We start from the raw sequence: 17,927 nt of genomic DNA, 5'->3' as shown, positions 1-17,927 counted from the left end.
TGCTACAGTACAGTATGGAGGAATCTAAAAGACGGAACATAACATTTAACAATTTAGGCCTACAGCTCGAACTTATTGATCTTCAATGTGACCTAAGGGTTAAAGATCGTTTGAATAATACTACTAGCCTGGTTGACTTTTACAAGACTAAACATTAATAATAATATCCACGACTACACAGGCTGGCTGTGAAAATGATTGCTATGTTTGGCTCAACATTTATATTTGTGAGCAACTGTTTTCTATAATCAACTTTAATAAAGGCAGACATCGAACATCTGTAACTGATCTTTCATTACAATCAGTAGGCTACTGCTCCTTTCAGCTGCCAACAGCATAAAGCCCCGTTTTGATGTACTGATAAATAAAAAATAACAAAATGATATTGTACATTTAAGTAGCTATAGAATTTCTATTACTTCTGTAAAATAAATATTTCTTTATTAATTAATAATAGTCCAAGATAGTTTTGCAAACACTGAACGGGAATTCATTTCATAAGCACTCGTAATAGTACTTCCTTTTGTGTATATTTTGTACGAGATCACCCCTTCTTCCAGTCCACTCTTACACAGAGTGCAGCTAATATCTGCATTCCGCTCATGAGCTGTGAGATGGCTCGGAGAGCGCAAACCGTGTGCAGGCCTGTTTTAGACTCTTAAGATGGCTTAACTGTGAATTTATAAATTCCTCTTGTGAAAATTTTACCAAATTGACTTAACTTGTTCTCCCCATATAGACTTAAAATGCCATTTCTTATGTTATTAAATATCATTTCACTCGTCTGTGTGTTTTTTTTTTGGGGGGGGGGGGAATATATAAACGAAATTTAACTGCAGCCGTTAAAAAAAATCTTTATCATTTAACAGTTCATTGGCCAAGAAATGGCAAGGATCTGGCAACAGGATGCGGGTATTGTCACTTCTCACTCCCCACAGCTTGAGAAAACCGATTCCTTAAAATGGCCTGTTTTTCTGCTGTGCATGTGTACACATTTCATTTTATTTTTCAGGATTATAATTTTGCTTTTATTGTAAGTTCAGCTGTTCAGTGTCGTGTGTTATTTTATAATTATTAGTTAATTTTTCCTTGACAGGGTAAGACGTTCTACATGACTCCAGGTGTAGTACCTAGCCCAAATGCCTTAACAGAAATCATTGAGTGCGCTGGTGGAAAGGTAGAAAAGCACAGACGTTCACTCAAAGCCATTCAGGAAGCAAATCAGAAAGAATCTAACTACTTTGTTGTCACTGTTGGGAATGATCTTCATCTTCTTAGAGACTTGATAAAACATGACATCAGTAAGTAAAAATTGTATTTAGATATATTTTTACTTGAATTATAAATACAGTAAAACCTCTGTTACCTGAAATAAAGGAGGCAATTAATATTTGAGGAGAAAAACTCGCTCAGACGCTGGGGATCGAACCCGGTTTTTGGTTCTACGTACCAAGTGCTCTGACCACTGAGCTACGCCAAATTCAATCCACAGCACTGGACCGAATCTTCCTCCTTCAATGTTTCCCTTTGTGGCCTGACTCCAAGTTAGGCATATATGTTGACGTATACGAGGCCTGTCTAAAAAGTATCCGACCTTAAATTTTCCCGCGCAAAGTAGTGATTCTAAGGCGGCACCACTGTGCACTGTGGAAGGAGGAACCGTAATGCACATGCTTGAATTTTTTCACCGCATTCGCTTGTGCCAGTCACTGGCTGGTGGTCGCCAAATAAGGTGCTGTTCTAAGTGTTTGTCGGATTTAGTTTTCTCGCAAGATGACTGAACGAATTGAGCAAAGATACTGCATCAAATTTTGTCAAAAGCTTGGTGATTCTCAAAGTCAAACAATTCGTAAGATTCAGCAGGTGTTTGGGGAAGATGCGATGGGTGTAACACAATTTAAGGAGTGGTTCAACCGATTCAAAGATGGCCGCACATCAGCGGAGAGTGAGCAGCGTTGCGGCAGGCCCCAAACTGCTCGGAGTGCAGCTGTTGTTGAGAAGGTGCGAAATTTGGTGATGGCAGATCGTCGTTTGACCGTGCGGGAGATTGCCGAAGAGGTTGGAGTGAGTAAAGATTCTGCACATGCAATTTTGCGTGATGATTTGAACATGAACCGAGTGGCTGCGAAATTCGTGCCCAAGTTGTTGTCCCCGGAACAAAAAGACCTCCGTTGTGACGTTGCACAGGACCTTCTGGACACCGCCAACACTGATCCTGGGTTTCTCAACACCGTGATAACTGAAGATGAGTCATGGGTGTACGGGTACGACCCAGAAACAAAAAGACAGTTGTCGCAATGGAAGCATCCCGAGTCTCCAAGGCCGAAGAAAGCTCGGCAGGTGCGAAGCAAAATCAAGGTCTGCGGAATTGTGCATCACGAATACGCACCAGAAGGACAAATGGTGACAAAGGAGTACTATAACGATGTTCTCCAGTGACTCCGTGATGCAGTTCGGCGCGAAAGACCAGACATGTGGACAGCGAACAACTGGCACTTGCATCTCGACAACGCCCCCGCACATTCATCCCAATTGATCCACACTTTCTTGGCCAAACATGGAATTACAACCGTTCGCCAACCTCCCTACTCTCCAGACCTGGCTCCTTGCGACTTCTGGTTGTTTCCAAAATTGAAGACACCACTGAAAGGATCCCGTTTTGAGAGTAGAGAAGAGATAATGCGGAACGTGACGACGGAGCTGAACACCATTCCAAAAGAAGACTTCCAGAGGTGTTTCCGGCAGTGGAAGGATCGGTGGGCTGAGTGTGTGCAAGCACAAGAGGCCTACTTTGAAGGGGATTAGGGTCCCAACCCCGTCAGGTATTTGAAATATTTTTTCTGGCTAAAGGTCAGATACTTTTTAGACAGGCCTCGTATGTCCAATGTCAACTGCCATTATATTAGGAGCGCACTCAGTGAGTGACTTTTTTGGCCGGGATCCCGCAGTTAAGTGCACTGTAATCTGTACAGATATATGCACTGCAGCTATGAGAATATTACAGATATTATTCTGTAGGACAAATTAATAGATCTATAATATTGAAATAAAGGAGGCTGAAGCCATTTCAGATGAGCAAAACTTCAGATAATGTATACCCTGTTTTTAGAATTACAAAGTTAGAAACTTACTCATAAATTGTGTACATGAAAGCAAGGGCACCCACAGGAGGTAGCCAGTGGTAGCAATTGCTGTCACTGAGATTTTTATTTTTAAGTTTTTTATTTTTTTATTTTTCTCTATGTGCTCGATACATGTTGTCTCAAACTCTCGGCAAATAGTTCAACAAAAGTGAGTGCTTTAATCTACGAATACATGCACTAGGTAATTTAGATTTCATGGCTATTTTTCATGTTCAATTTTCTCTCTTCTTGTCCATCCATTTCCTTTAATTTTCTAACCATCTTGCTATCACTGAGATTGGATCCTGCGGGCGCCCTTGCATGAAAGCATCACGTGTTAAAAAAAAAAAGTTGATACAGTACATATGAGGAGCATCGTTCAAAACGTATTAAGTGCACCAGTGGGCGAAATTAAATTTCTTACTTTCTATTTATTTATCTTTCATGCTGTGAAGTCTGATGGTTCCAAGTCGTCATATTTGTAAACTGTGAAACAAGTACTTAAAAATGGTTTTGTGTAGTGTTTTTAAAACTTGTCTGGTTCGTGAGTAATTCAGTTTTTCGTCATTCGTGTAAAAAAATTGTAAGTTGCACATAATACGTTTTGAAACAATGCTCCTCATATATTAAGTACAGTAGTGTATTGCCAAATCAAAGTATTGATTCTTCACTATTTCTTCAAGAAAAGGTCCAAAATTTTCTTTTGGGTTTTTTGTTCCTATCTTTTCTGATACCAGTGTCATGCCAGCTTAGTGCTAGATGTGGGTTTAGCCTGTTCACATATTAGTAAATATATCCCAGACACTTAGAAATGATTACATATCCTCAAACAATGTTTTTAAAATTGGAATATACCGTAAACTGGGGTTACTTTGAACACAGAGGAAACTTTGAACATTTTTTCAGGAAATCATATTTAGGTTTCTACATGCTGCTCTTGTTACAGATGGAGGTAAATTTGGTATGAGAATGATTTTATAATAATTTGCCTTCATCTATAACAAGTGCAACATGTAGAAACCTAAATATGATTTTCTGAAAAAATGTACAAAGTTTCCTCTGTGTTCAGAGTAACCCCAGTTTGCAGTACCATTATCATGGGCATACTATTCTTAATTTTTATAAAATTAGGAACTAAAAGTTGTGCAAAGTAGTCCCATGTTACGGTATATCTGCTCTCAGGACTTTAAATTCATACTGCTGATTTGAAGAGGGATTTTAAGAGATTTTTATCTTAAATGTGTATTACTTAACCTTTTTTTTTATGTTTTTATTATTTTCTTTCCTAGGTGTCTTCAATGTTGAATTTATACTGAGTGCAGTAATGAAACAGGAAATCAATTACACATCAAAAGGAGTTTTGTAAGTGAAGAAACCTGTATGTCTCTCTATTGTTGAGCTTGATATAGTACAAAAATTGCATTATTCGAAAAATTGTGATATTTTCTACTTCGTGCTAGAATAATTAAAGATATACATTGTTGAAGTAATCATTGTTATATTGCAATCTTGGTAGCTGAAAGAACACAGAGGAAGTATGCACATTAGATATGATCAACTGAACAAAGAAAATCCAGTGATTCTCCGGTGTATATTTTGTATATAGGCTCTTAGTAACAACTCAAGTTTGATCACGTAGGCTGGTCTAACTGGTTCCATCCCATGATTTACTAGTAATAAATACGAGAATGGGGATCTTCTTTTGCGAATTTTTCTGGGTTTGGCATATCTTCATCTGGAAATGATGCAACACATAAAATGAAGTTATATTAAAACGAAATTGATTCTTTTCAAGACTATAATTGCAATATACTTGACTTTATATTCACTCCTTCTTAATGGATTGCTAAATTTGGGATTCTTTTCAAGAGAATTTCTAGATAGAACATTCCAGTAGATCACGATTGCCTTCTGTTGCATTGTTCATGGATAAAAATACTTCAGTAATGCAAAAAAGTACTACCATAACTATTATTTCTAATAAAGGTACAAACTTGAACATTTTCGGAAATAAAAAAGAAAAGAACTCTAGTTAAAAGAGTTCAAAGTGCTTTAAATCAATATTTCAAGGTTTTTTCAATTTGTTCGCATGTATATAGTGTCACATTCCAAGAAAGGAGACCACTTTTTTAATGCGTTTTTTTAAATTTAATAAAATAATCTGTTGTCTTAAAGAAATATATTGGATGATATTTATACTATACAATGGAACTAGAGTTATGTGTTATCTTACGACGTTTCTTCCTTTTGTGTCCTTTTCATCACTTCTTGTCCAGTACAAGAAGTGACTGTGGGATATCTTTTGCATAGTTTTCTGGGTTTGGCATATCTTCATCTGAAAATTATGCAACACACAAAAAATAGATCTGAATATGTTTCCGTTGCTATCATTTATTGTAATGTTCCTTTAATTTTTTTATTTTTAATTTACTTTTAATAAAACCATATACATAGTATTCAGACAAGTTTACTACAATAAGTACCATATTTACCCGATTATAGCATACACCTATGCCAAATATACACATGAAGTTTATTGTAGAAGTGAAATGTTCATCATCGCCATCATCATTGTCGTCATAATAATGATAATAATAATGATAATAACAATAATAATAACTAATAATAATAATAATAATAATAATAATAATAATAATACTTAATAATACAGATAACCCTTTCAAGATTCTAGAACAGGTGGTCCATTTCAGCACACAAAATGGAAGAACATTTGGGGCTTGAAAGAAGCTTTAAGTTCTTCATGACAGATTCTAGCATGACATTGGATATTCCACTGGTGAGCCTGCCACTTTGAAGCCTCCTGGATAGTTTTTAAAATGGCATTTCCTCCATTTTAGATGTAATGATTATACTTCTATGACTCAGTTGTGAGAGCCTTGTTAATGTTAGCAAGGTGTACCATGAGGAGTTGAGTTGACTAAAGAATAGGACAGACTATATGTGTCCTATACCTTATACCGCAGTGGAGGGAGGGTCTATGCATCACCTTTTGTCCTATTTTTTTTTCTAAAGAATCTAGTCTCCATCATCATATCAAAGTTAAAATTCGAATCATCGCTGAAAACTGTTTGTCGTCTGCCAAGGCAAGCAGTCTTCGCTACAATCTAAATACAGGTTAAAGCATTAGAGTTGCATAATTTTTTTCGAATATAACACGCCATTAAATATAACATGCACTTCAGTTTTGAAGGTGGCAATTTTAATAAAAAAGGTGCATCTTATAATCGAATAAATATGGTATATTTTGTAGCCAGTCTTCATGTATAGCCACTAATAATTTCAGGTAGTGCACGTTGAATATACATTGTGCCAGTGTGACATAAGCATATTAACATACGGTATCAAGTAAAGTATCCTGTATTCTTCTATCTCAGATGTGAATTTGATTATTATTCTTAGATTAAATTGTTTTTAAAATTAATTTTAAATCTTAACCTTTTATAGAACAGCATTTGAGAAAGCTGAATCCATTCAAAGCTGTTTTATTCTATCTAGATACAAATTAATTATTTTGTACCTTGCAATATGACACAGTTGTCACTTAGTTGATTTTTAATTCTTATTTAATTTTTACATGAACTCTAAAGGTAACAGAGTTGTAAAGTTTTTGAAATTAATGTGAAAATTCAAAACATTTGAAATTACACTATCTATTCATATGAAATCTTTCAATATAATCTTAGATCTTGTCTTCAGTTAATCAGTAGAGCTAGGATTCGTATGTAGTAGAAGCTAATATTTTTAGTCGGTATAGTTTACAAACATGCAAGCCATCCCTCCCACTCCTCATACTTGCCATTCTTGTCATTCAGTACTTCCATTAGTTAGCGCTAAGGATATTTAATCCTCTTAACTGCCACTTACAAAACAGCAGGGGTTTAAAAGCTGCATTGTCTAGTCCTTGTGACTTTTCCTGCATTTCAAGTCTTGTCAACCAGGCTTAAAACCTTCTTAACCGGCTTCACATCGACTCAGCTATACTCGGCGTCATTCTTAACTCATACTACATATAAATCCTAGCTCTAGTAATCAGTTCTGAGCTGAAATAGTGGAATACACGTATTGTTAATTGCTTTATGTAAGTAATTTTATCTTGATGTTAATCTTAAATCATCTCTACCACTTAGTCATCATACATTTAATGATGGGATAATTTGAGGAAAGGTAAAATACAGTTTTTAGAAGATTGTAGATTAAAACTCGAGACATAAGAATTTTCATGTAATACTGTTTATTTCCATCATTATACAGATATTGACATCACCTACGAACAATCGGATTTTCCACCATATTTTTACCAGTTTACTATGAGTATTTGCTAGTCATTTAAAGGATACTGCAATCAGAATTGAAACATACTACAATATGAGATTTTCCTGTTATACACTGTACTCGTCCTTCCTTTCCTGATCCTGTTATCCTACCAAAATAATATGTCTCAAGGACCATGCCAGATTCACCAAGCATAATAATTAAGGTAAATTATATTTTTATACCAGCTTCAATTTCTATTGCTTAAATGTATCGCATTTAGTCCTCGATAATTTAAAAGCAGTCAGATTAGGAATATATTAAAATCTGTGTGGTATGTTCACTAAGGGAGGACTATAGAGAAAATGAGTTTTTTAGACACAGCTTTCATTTTTGGTACACATATGTATGTATGTTAGCAACCTAATAGTGAACCAAAATTTGACTTTCATTCTACATTTAGTTTTTCAGTTATTCAATTAAAAAAAAAAAAAAAAAAAAGGAGAAATTTTCAAAATTCTACTTCTCATACAAATTTTATTCAATTAGTCTGAATATTTTTATGCAGTACCACTACTGTGTCTTGCGTTCATTTTTCTTGAATACTCCAAGTTACAGAGGAAAAATAATTTGTGAAATAGCCACATTTTTTTTTTAATTCTTTTGTTTTTGCCACTTATTTGTTTGTTTTAAAAGTTGGGGAGTTAGAAAACAAATCATGCACAAAATTAAGTGTAGTGAACATACAGAAAAAAAATGCAGAATTTTAGCTACAAAATTGTAGAAGCCTTAGTGATATAGATGAAAAGAAATGCACAAAATATTATAGCGGAGAAAAATTACTCTAAAATGGACACTTGATGAGCACGGACTGTACAGACCTTTCATTATGACGTCATTAGGAGAGTTTTCAATCGTCTTATGCATTTGAAATTTTGGAAACATGTAAGGAACCATTTACGGAAAAAAAGAAAAATCCATTTTTTCTTCCAAAAATGTTATAATTTCTCTATAGGTCTCCCTCGAAGACTAATGAGGTTTATTTAAAATAGCAACATAAAAGAAACTTGTTTAATGTTATGCAAATCACATTCATGTTATGTCACAAATTCTCGGATATCTTGTACAACATTGGAGTCCTGCAGGCATTAATATCTACTCAGGCTCTGTTCAGGAATATTGATGGCAATTTTATCTTGCAAATAAGTTCAGTGTTCAGTTTGTAGCAAAGGAATTGAATGATGACAACGTTACACTTACGTTAGCTGAACAGTGTGCTGCATACCTGTGCTGTAACCTAAGAAATTTACAAGCTAAAGTAAGTCCACAAAATCTTTAAGTGAAACAGTGTAGATGAGCCTTAATGCTTCATTTTATATGTTATTTTATAGATATATGCAGTTTTGTAATGTAATGTCATATGATTTGGTGTTGTAACATGTGTTAGACAGATACAGTTTTAATTTTTTTAATTAGATCGTTTCAAATACTGTATTTACGCGTGTATAAGACGCACTTTTCGCTAAACTGGAGAATTCCCACGGTATCTTTGAACCGTGCCGTTACGTTTAGCACCAAATTTAAATAAATACACAATCTCGCCAACATAAGAACACGACGTTGGTGTGTGGCGTCGTTGTAGGGAGAAATTTGTTTCTTTTCTCTCTCTACCTCCTTCATTCTGAACATTACTGAGAGATAGCACCACTGTTAGCTACAAGATATATTTGCGCAAATATATTGAAGTAGATTACGTGACTTATTATGTGACCTAGATGAGAGTCTCGAGACAAAACAGTTTTGCTATATTTCTTTTTTTTTATTAAATATTAAGCAATTAAGTAATTTTATTTAAGAAACAAGCCAAACAAATTATCTTTGCATCAAAAACGGATGCTCCCTGGACCAAATTATCGTATTTTATAATTGTTTGAATGCAACAGAAGCCAGAAGTCTTGCACTTGACTAATGCAGTGAATTATTTAAGAATATAGTCGCGAATTTTACTACCACCATTTCGATTGTGTTTCGTTTGGCACGGCTCGGTACGGCCTGGTGACTAGTGGCCAGCGAGTAATGTCGACTATCGACATTGCTCTGCCGTGGGTATTATCCAATTGTTCCTTTTTAAACTAAATTATTGATTCAAATATTGGGGTGCGTCCTATATTCGAGATAATTAAATTCATGTTATAGGCAATTCATGTTATTCCCAACTTAACATGCCTAGGCAACATGAAAATTGTCGGTTTTAGACGTTTTTTCGAAGACATCCTTTGCTTCAATCCATCAGTGAACATTTACCTCGTTAACATAAAAATTTTCTCCCTGCAATCCTATTTCCATTCTCTTGTGCATAACGACCACTTATAGTTTCAATTTCGCAGTGTAACATGCTCTGCTACTTTCACTTTCACTCACTGTTAGGAGACTCCATTCTTAATGAACAATGACTACTACCACACAGTTTTGCCTGCAACCCCTAACTGTTATGCGCTGTAGCTCTGTCTGCAACCCCTACCTGTTCTGCATGGTACCGTTACAGTATGTGGGGGACAGGATCTCAGAAATTTACAATGTTGCAAAATATATCAATGTGTTTACTGGTATCTCTGCAAGAATATAAGAAAATCATTTTTTTCCCCAAATTTATTGTCTTAAAACTGGGGTGCGCCTTACACACACGTAAATACGGTACTCACCACTCATTAAATGGCTCTTGTCTTTGTATTAATACTGCAATGTTCTGTAACTAGACGAAGGAATAGATTTTTTCATTTAGTTGCTCATATAAGTTGGTACTGTTGCTACCAGGGCTGAGAGTCTGTGCATAAAACTCTGACCTTCTTAAAACTCGATATGTAATAATAATTGTCAACATATTATAATGATAAATTACATGTCATTACCACCATATAAATCATCAGACTACGTTTTGGATAATCTGTATTTACAGCGTGATAGCAATAATAAAATAGGCTATTGCTTCCTATTTATTTCCTTACAATAATGAAGAAGGTGAAGGATGGGTTGAGCAGAGAAAAATTCTCTCCGGCACCGGGACTCGAACCCGGGTTTTCAGCTCTATGTGCTGACACTTTATCCACTAAGCCACACCGGATTCCAGTTCCGATGACAGATTGAATCCTCTCAGTTTAAGTTCCACCTCTTAGTTTCCCTTTAGTGGCCAACCCTCATGCATTGTGTCGTAGATGTGTGACAGTGGCACAATGTCCAATACACTATGTGCAGAGGTGCACTCATTACGAGTGACTAAGTGGCCGGGATCCGAAGGAGAGAATTTTTCTCCACTCCACCCATCCTTCATCACTAAATCTGGTGCTTGTGACAGTAGGAAAGAGTTAAAAAAATATTTCCATGAAAGGTATTATATTGAAGTCAGAAATCAGAACGGATACATTTTTACCAACTCTAATTCCATCAAAAAAGACTCAGCAGCCTTGATTGCCATAGAGTCCTTCTAGAACGTGACCTCTGACCTTTATTCAGTTATAAGTGCATAAAAACAGTAAATATTTTCGTTTATTGCTACAAGGTCTTTATACCCATGTATTGCATCTTATATATTTCCAACAAATGTATTAAAAATAAAAGTAATTGTTAATAATAAACTGAAATGCAGATTTTACTACAAAGATGATGTTTTCCTATGAAACCCATTTCTTTACTCTTACGTTTAGTGCAGAAGCTTGTGTGAGTGATTGTTGTTATATTATAGTATGCGGCAAAACAAACAACACTGAAATTATCGCTCATTTGCTGTCCATATTTCCCCAACAACCAAGCATTTATTTATTTTATGCTCGACCATGCCGAAATGTAGTAATTATACACCTGGTAGCAGTCCTTTAATGCATGTCATTAAAGTACACCTACTCATTAAAGTTCAGGTGTTTTCAGCCAATGACAACTCAGCTTACAGGTGTTCAGCCAATAACGAGTCAGCTTTGTACCGTTATAAAACCGCAAGTATCGATTATTCTCGGATATGCAATTGAAAGAGAATTAGCGAAAAGTCACGGAGGCTGGAAATCCGATACTGTCGCAGAAGGTTATGTTCTGTTACTATAATAATTAACGTTAATTGTAAATAATATTCAAATAAATTCAATTTGTCATCTCTTTTTTCAATGTCGAATTCAATAATCAAGGTTATACCAAGTTTAATGGGATTACACAAGGTCAATGACATTATTGTTCCTCGGAAAAAAATCAATACTTTCGCGTCTGCGCACATCTCACAATTCACGACCTAGAACAAGGTCACTTCCGATCTTGTCAGATATAAATAAAATGTATCTGAATAATTTCAAGTTAGAAATATGGTCGAGCGTAAAAAGTAGTATGAAACTCGCCTATAATGGTAATTAAGAAGCTTGTATGAAAATTATGAAACTCGCGCTCATTTCATAAACATCCATACTTGCTTCTTAATTACTATCATTATAGGCTCGTTGCATAATGTACTATTATATGATAGTTTGATATATTGTATATTCAGTGTTGGGGTTAGTGTTGCAATTATGGTTCTTACAACAAAGGAGAAAGTGTTTATTGTCGAGCGTAATTTCCAGTCATATGGAGTATTGAAATTACAAACATACCCCGAAAATCAAGATAGTCATTATAACATGCAAAGCAACATAAGACTGATCACGTACGATGGGACTTCTCGACAACAGCTAACATTGTTGTGTTATTTGGTGCTGCATTGTTAATTCACTCCTGGTACTGCCCTGTAATCAGCCGATTCTGATGACCCACTCCGTTGACCGGAAGTAATGCTCGACAATAAACACCTTCTCCTCTGTTGTGAGAATCAAAATTGCAGAAATCAACACAACCCTGAATTCACATTATGTCACATTATTATATATATACAACTATTATATACAATGTAGTATTAATGTATTTGTGGAGGAATTGCTGATATTTACAGCCATCATGCATTCCGCTGTGCGAGGAGCAAGGGTCGCATTCCCAGACACATCACTCAATGATATCATTAAAAGATCTCTGACTTCTTGTGGCATCCCGTCTCTTTTGGAACGACCAGGTATTAGTTCGCGCGGATAGTAAACAACCTGATGGTCTGACCTTAATTCCATGGTCTAGAGGAAAATCTTTAATTTGGGACTCCACTTGCGTTGGCACTCTAGCTCCATCTCACTTGCCAAATACCTCCAGATGCGCAGCATCTGCTGCTGAATTAGCCGTAAAAAATAAAGTCAATAAATATGCTCATCTTTTAGACAATTATATCTTTGTCCCCTTTGCTGTGGAGACCTTCGGTCCTTGGAGTCATGACGCTAAAGATTTGGTATCTCAAATCGGCCAAATTTTGATCTCCATTACTGGTGATCATCGTTGCACTACTTATTTGCGTCACCGTGTAAGTATTGCAATTCAGCATGGAAATGCAATGAGCGTTTTGGGTACTTTTCCCGAGTTCAGCCCTTTGGACGAACTCTTTCTCCTGTAAAATTTATTATTCTGTGTGTAAATATTTCTGTTTAGTTTTATATACAATAAATAAATACTTCGTTGCTAGGGAAATGTGGACAGTAGATGAATAATAATTTCAGTTTCGTTTGTTTTGCTGCATACTGTATAAAGCTGCTGTGGTGCCAATTTTCTCCATATATTTTAGTTACCATCACCATTCTCACTGCCCCAGTCTTTCCTCTGTAGTATAAAATTGACATAAATAAGTACCAGTGTATATATTCGTTATTTATTAGTTTATCTTTGCACAGTTCTCTCATGACGTTACTAACTGGATATCAGATTTGGCAAATTTTCTCATCATTTGGTCTAATTAGTAAAATCCACTCTCCTCACCTCCACGCTGGAGCCCCTTGGGACCTTTTAAGATGCGAAAGAAAGAGTTGTGTGCAGAAAGCAACAGGAAGTTACTGCATTTATCTTTCCTAAAAAAACTGCAAACATGGCATGATGGAAAATGCTGGATTTGCAGTGAAATAACTCCATTTGGCAGAATGCTATCATGGTAGGCCTGCAGAGACAATTAAAGCATGTTAAACTTCAGAATACTGGTTGCTGAGATCGAACTCTGTATCCTAAGTACAATTCAGTATGTTCTTTATTCTTGACTAAAAGCCTAATGCATCTTTACTGTAGCTTGTATGACCTAGAAAATCCTCCCAGATACTAGAATGATAAAGAATGACACTAAGCTGACTGCAGACATATCCGAAATTGAATAATTTCAAGGGAAAAATTGTTCCTGGGCCAGGTATCGATCCCGGGACCTCTGGTTGTACGTACCAGTGCTCTACCAACTGAGCTACCCGGGAACTCCACCCGACACCGTCTTAACTTATCCCTTTATATCCACACAACTCGCGTGGGCTGACGCAATGCCAGAGACCCACATCGAGTGCACACAATCTCTGTGTGACTTGGAATTGTGGTTTTCTGTTAACGTACACAATGACGTATATATTATGCAAATCTAGTCTTTCAGGTAATTTTTCCCTTGAAATTATTCAAATCTGCTTTACAGGGAGCTTTACCTGAAAGACTAGATTTGCATAATATATACGTCACTGTGTACTAACGTACACAGAAAACCACAGTTCCAAGTCACACAGAGATTGTGTGCACTCGATGTGGGTCTCTGGCGTTTCGTCAGCCCACGCGAGTTGTGTGGATATAAAGGGATAAGTTGAGACGGTGTCGGGTGGAGTTCCCGGGTAGCTCAGTTGGTAGAGCGCTGGTACGTTCAACCAGAGGTCCCAGGATCAATACCCGGCCCCGGAACAATTTTTCCCTTGAAATTATTCAAGTCTGCTTTACAGAGAGCTTTACCTGAAAGACTAAATTTGCATATCCGAAATTGTTACTGAAATCATAACAGGAAGCATGTCATTCTCGTTTCTGTTGTGTCAGAGAAGCCTTCACCAACTGTGACGTAAATACTCATATCCATTGTTTTAAAGGTGTGCTGGAGATACCAGCCCATAGTCGTATTGAGAATAAACCAGATTTTGAATACATGCTCTGTTTGTGAACTTCGAGATCATTGAAGGTTATGGACCAAATAGAATCTCAGGTAAGGTGAAACTCGTAATGTGTAAAGAGAGGTATCTTTGCTTCATCACGAGTTTCTCATTTCTTTATTACTTCTTTTTTTTATTGATTATTGAATACATAGTCCCATGCTGTGGCGTCGTGGTCTAAGGCATCCTGCCTAGGACTCGCGTTATGGAATGCGCGCTGGTTCGAGTCCTCATGGGGGAAGAAACTTTCTCATGAAATTTCGGGTATGGGACTGATGCCCACCCAGCATCGTGATGCACTTGGGGAGCTGTGATAGGTAGCAAAATCCAGTTGCGAATGCCAGCTATAACGGCTGGAGGATCATCGTGCTAACCACACGATACCTCCATTCTGGGTGGATGATCGTCCACCTCTGCTTCGGCATGTGCGCGTGAGGCCAGCAGCTGGCTGGTCGGTCTAGGCCAGGCCTGCAGAACTGTAGCTCTTGAGAGCGACTTTTTTTCTCCCCTCTTTTACCCCACCCACCTTTTCTACCTGTGCGGTCACGGCATTCTAGTTATGCTCGGCTGCATCAACATTCATTCTCGGGGTGGAAGTCGATCATCCCCAATAGAAGTGGAATGAGGCTGACGTCATAGTTCCCCTACTTTGCGAGTTCTGCAGGCTGGTCTAGGCCCTCCACGGGCTGTAGCGCCACATTATTATTTATTATTGAATACATAACATCTAATTATACGTTTTTATGTTTGTTCACATTTGGATGGGTGTCTCTGTGAAGGGAAAAATAATTTCGTGTTTACATAAATGTATGCATAAAGGAATCACTATTAAAATTAACCAATATTTTTTAAAAGAGTGTACTGACATCTGACTCACCCACAATTGTTTTAAAGGGCGGAACAAGTCCACCGCTGTGGATTAATGGTCAGCCTTCCTGACCGTGAAATGAATGGGTCTGGGTTCAAATCCTGGTTGGGTTTTTTTCGAGGCTTTCCCTCAACCACTTGAAGCAAAATTGTTGGGTAGCTTTCGGAGTTGGACCTCGGATTCATTTCGCCTTTATTGTCATCATTTCATTAGTTACAGGTTGACCAGAAGAACATGGCAGGCATGGTTCCAGGATTCACCTACATATGACATCTGTCTGCTGGAGCTGCACATATCCAGAGAAGCTGCAGGGGCTTCAATAATGGACTGCGGTTAGATCGAGGGCGTGTAGTTCCCTTGGATAGATGGCGCCTTGATAAGTCGTGGAATCGACAGCGGCATGTCTCTCTGGTTAAGAATGCAGCAGATTCATCCATGTGAATTGCGAACAGATGCCAGAGGAGCCACAGATGAACATCACAGGGATGCAGAGGGCATTTCTGTTCATGTGGACTCCATCAGACCTGGATGCTGTAGCTGAATCGATAAGTTGGCACCACACAGTGAATCACGTGGTTTGATGAGCAGTCCTAAGTACTTCAATATCATCCCAATAAAGGAGGCTGCACAATAAGCCTAAGGGCGAGGTGCTTGCCTACGGGACCTCCTTCGAAAGGGGGGGGGGGAAATTCATGTAATATAAAATAAATTCATTGTAGCTTTATGGAGATGAAAAAAATGTACTAAAGCTTTTTCTTATCTTACTACTACAGTCGAACCTCGATACAACAATTTTCTGGAGACTAGGAGAATTGTATCATTAAATTAGAGTTATGGTTGTATTAAAGATAAAAAGGATTATTTTTGTATTGAGGATTTGTGTTTCTTATTGTTTCGAGCACAATCAGATGATCCAGGGACATTAAACCATTTCAACATAGCAATGTCAACGTTTTCTGCTATTGCACTTTTTAAACACGTTTAGGATTAATTTTACCACTTCCGACTCTGTTTGTTATGAATGTTGCATTTGGTGACTGCACAAACCCGTACCTTTTAGCCACTTAAGTCTCCTTCAATCCTCTATATAAATCACTAAGTATAGCTAATTTAGTTCTTGAACTGATTTGTTTTCGTGTCATATCTGTCATCATTAAATAGTGACACTCGAATGTGAAAGGCAGGAACAGTAATGGCAAATCCTGTTAAGGGTCATGCACCCTTGAAGCAGGTACAGTTCTATTATTACTGTATTTACCTGCATAATAGACGCACATTTTTTTTTTTTCGATTTTTATAACAAAAAAACTAGGATGCATCCTCCATGCGAGGAAATAATTTTAGTGAAAAAAAAAAAACACACACACACCAGTTCGAATGCTGAAATAAGCGATAGAATATGCAACGATATATGGGCTGTGACTAATAATTTATACATCAATTGAATCGGTTGGAGCTAAAAGGAATTAAGTCACTTTTGACAAATTTTCAGGAGAAGCAAAAACATTCCACTAATAACACAAATATTAAATTTTTATGTTATAGAAGACAAAAGAATATTTAAAAGTCTTAGTTCCCTCTTCCACTGTTCGATGCGCATGACATCAGTTGTTCAAATTGTTGCATAACCCAAAACTTCATATTTTGACTTAATTCCTTTTAGCTCCGACCGATTCAATTACATTGCACTTAAGATGGTCGATAGTTAGCAGCAGTTGTATAAACAGATAATATCTTGTAACAATGAATACAGCGACAGTAAGACAAGACACTTTATTGTTATTATTAACATTAGCCTTACCTCATTCACTGTCAAGTCAGCATCACTGCAGATGTCCTAAGAATACTGTGTTATTAATTGGAGAGCACCTACATTTTGCGTGCATAAAAAAATAATTACGATTGCAGTGGTACTATGCATTGTTGTTTAAAAACTTGAATTTAAACATTAGCAGTGCATCCAATCTTACACTTTCGATATTATTAAAACGATCTTTGTTTAAAATGAGATGCGTCTATTATATGGGGATTTTTTTTTTTTTTAATTTAACGCAAAAAATTTGGGGTGCGTCCATTACGCAGGTAAATACAATATACAATCCTTGCAAAGAATGCCAAGATTGTCAACAAAAGTATAGAAGAGGGTAGACGAAATAACAGGAAAACATCTTTCTTCTTCTTCTACCGCTTGCTTTAGACTAATTAGCCTGTTTCATCTCCAAATTGGTCTATCCATCTCTTATGAGATCTTCCTGTATTTCTTCTCCCTCTTGGTTTATACCTCAAAGCTTTTCTTGGGTATCTTTCTTCTGGTATATGTTGTACGTGTTGTAGCCATTTATTTCTAAAACTCACAATCCTTTAATTTATATTGTATATATTTAGCTCCTTTCTTATCATATCGTTTTTTATTCTATCTTCTCTTGTTACTCCTAATACTGATCTCAAAAATCTCATCTCCGTTGCTTGAATTCTACTTATATCTGTCTTCTTTAATGTCCAGCTTTCACTGCCATATAGACATATGGGTGTAGCCATTGTCTTATAAAATTTAATCATTGTGTCCTTTCTTATTTTATTTTTAAGTGTTCTCTTTTAAGAGGTTAATATATCAAGTGAAAA

At 36.6% G+C, this 17,927-nt stretch overlaps 1 protein-coding gene across 5 annotated transcripts in view; it reads left to right on the top strand.

The window, feature by feature from the left end:
- Nucleotides 1-15,660, top strand: part of LOC138701213 (PAX-interacting protein 1-like) — an 85,014-nt gene extending 69,354 nt beyond the window's left edge. For 3 of the 5 annotated variants that reach the window (XM_069827878.1, XM_069827880.1, XM_069827876.1), the window contains 4 exons: nucleotides 1,097-1,301; nucleotides 4,412-4,484; nucleotides 14,378-14,490; nucleotides 15,519-15,656. In XM_069827878.1, coding sequence (XP_069683979.1) covers nucleotides 1,097-1,301; nucleotides 4,412-4,484; nucleotides 14,378-14,402 — 303 coding nt within the window. In that variant the 3' untranslated portion in view covers nucleotides 14,403-14,490; nucleotides 15,519-15,656. Of the gene's footprint in view, nucleotides 1-1,096; nucleotides 1,302-4,411; nucleotides 5,579-14,377; nucleotides 14,491-15,518 lie in introns of those variants that run through there. The other 2 variants (XM_069827877.1, XM_069827879.1) reach the window with 2 other exon arrangements.
- Nucleotides 15,661-17,927: the final 2,267 nt, after the last annotated feature.

The sequence above is a fragment of the Periplaneta americana genome, chromosome 6, assembly GCF_040183065.1.
Source record: "Periplaneta americana isolate PAMFEO1 chromosome 6, P.americana_PAMFEO1_priV1, whole genome shotgun sequence".
Taxonomy (NCBI): Eukaryota; Metazoa; Arthropoda; class Insecta; order Blattodea; family Blattidae; genus Periplaneta; species Periplaneta americana.
Note: the sequence above shows the minus strand (reverse complement) of the source record. Positions and strands in the feature narration are given on the sequence as shown.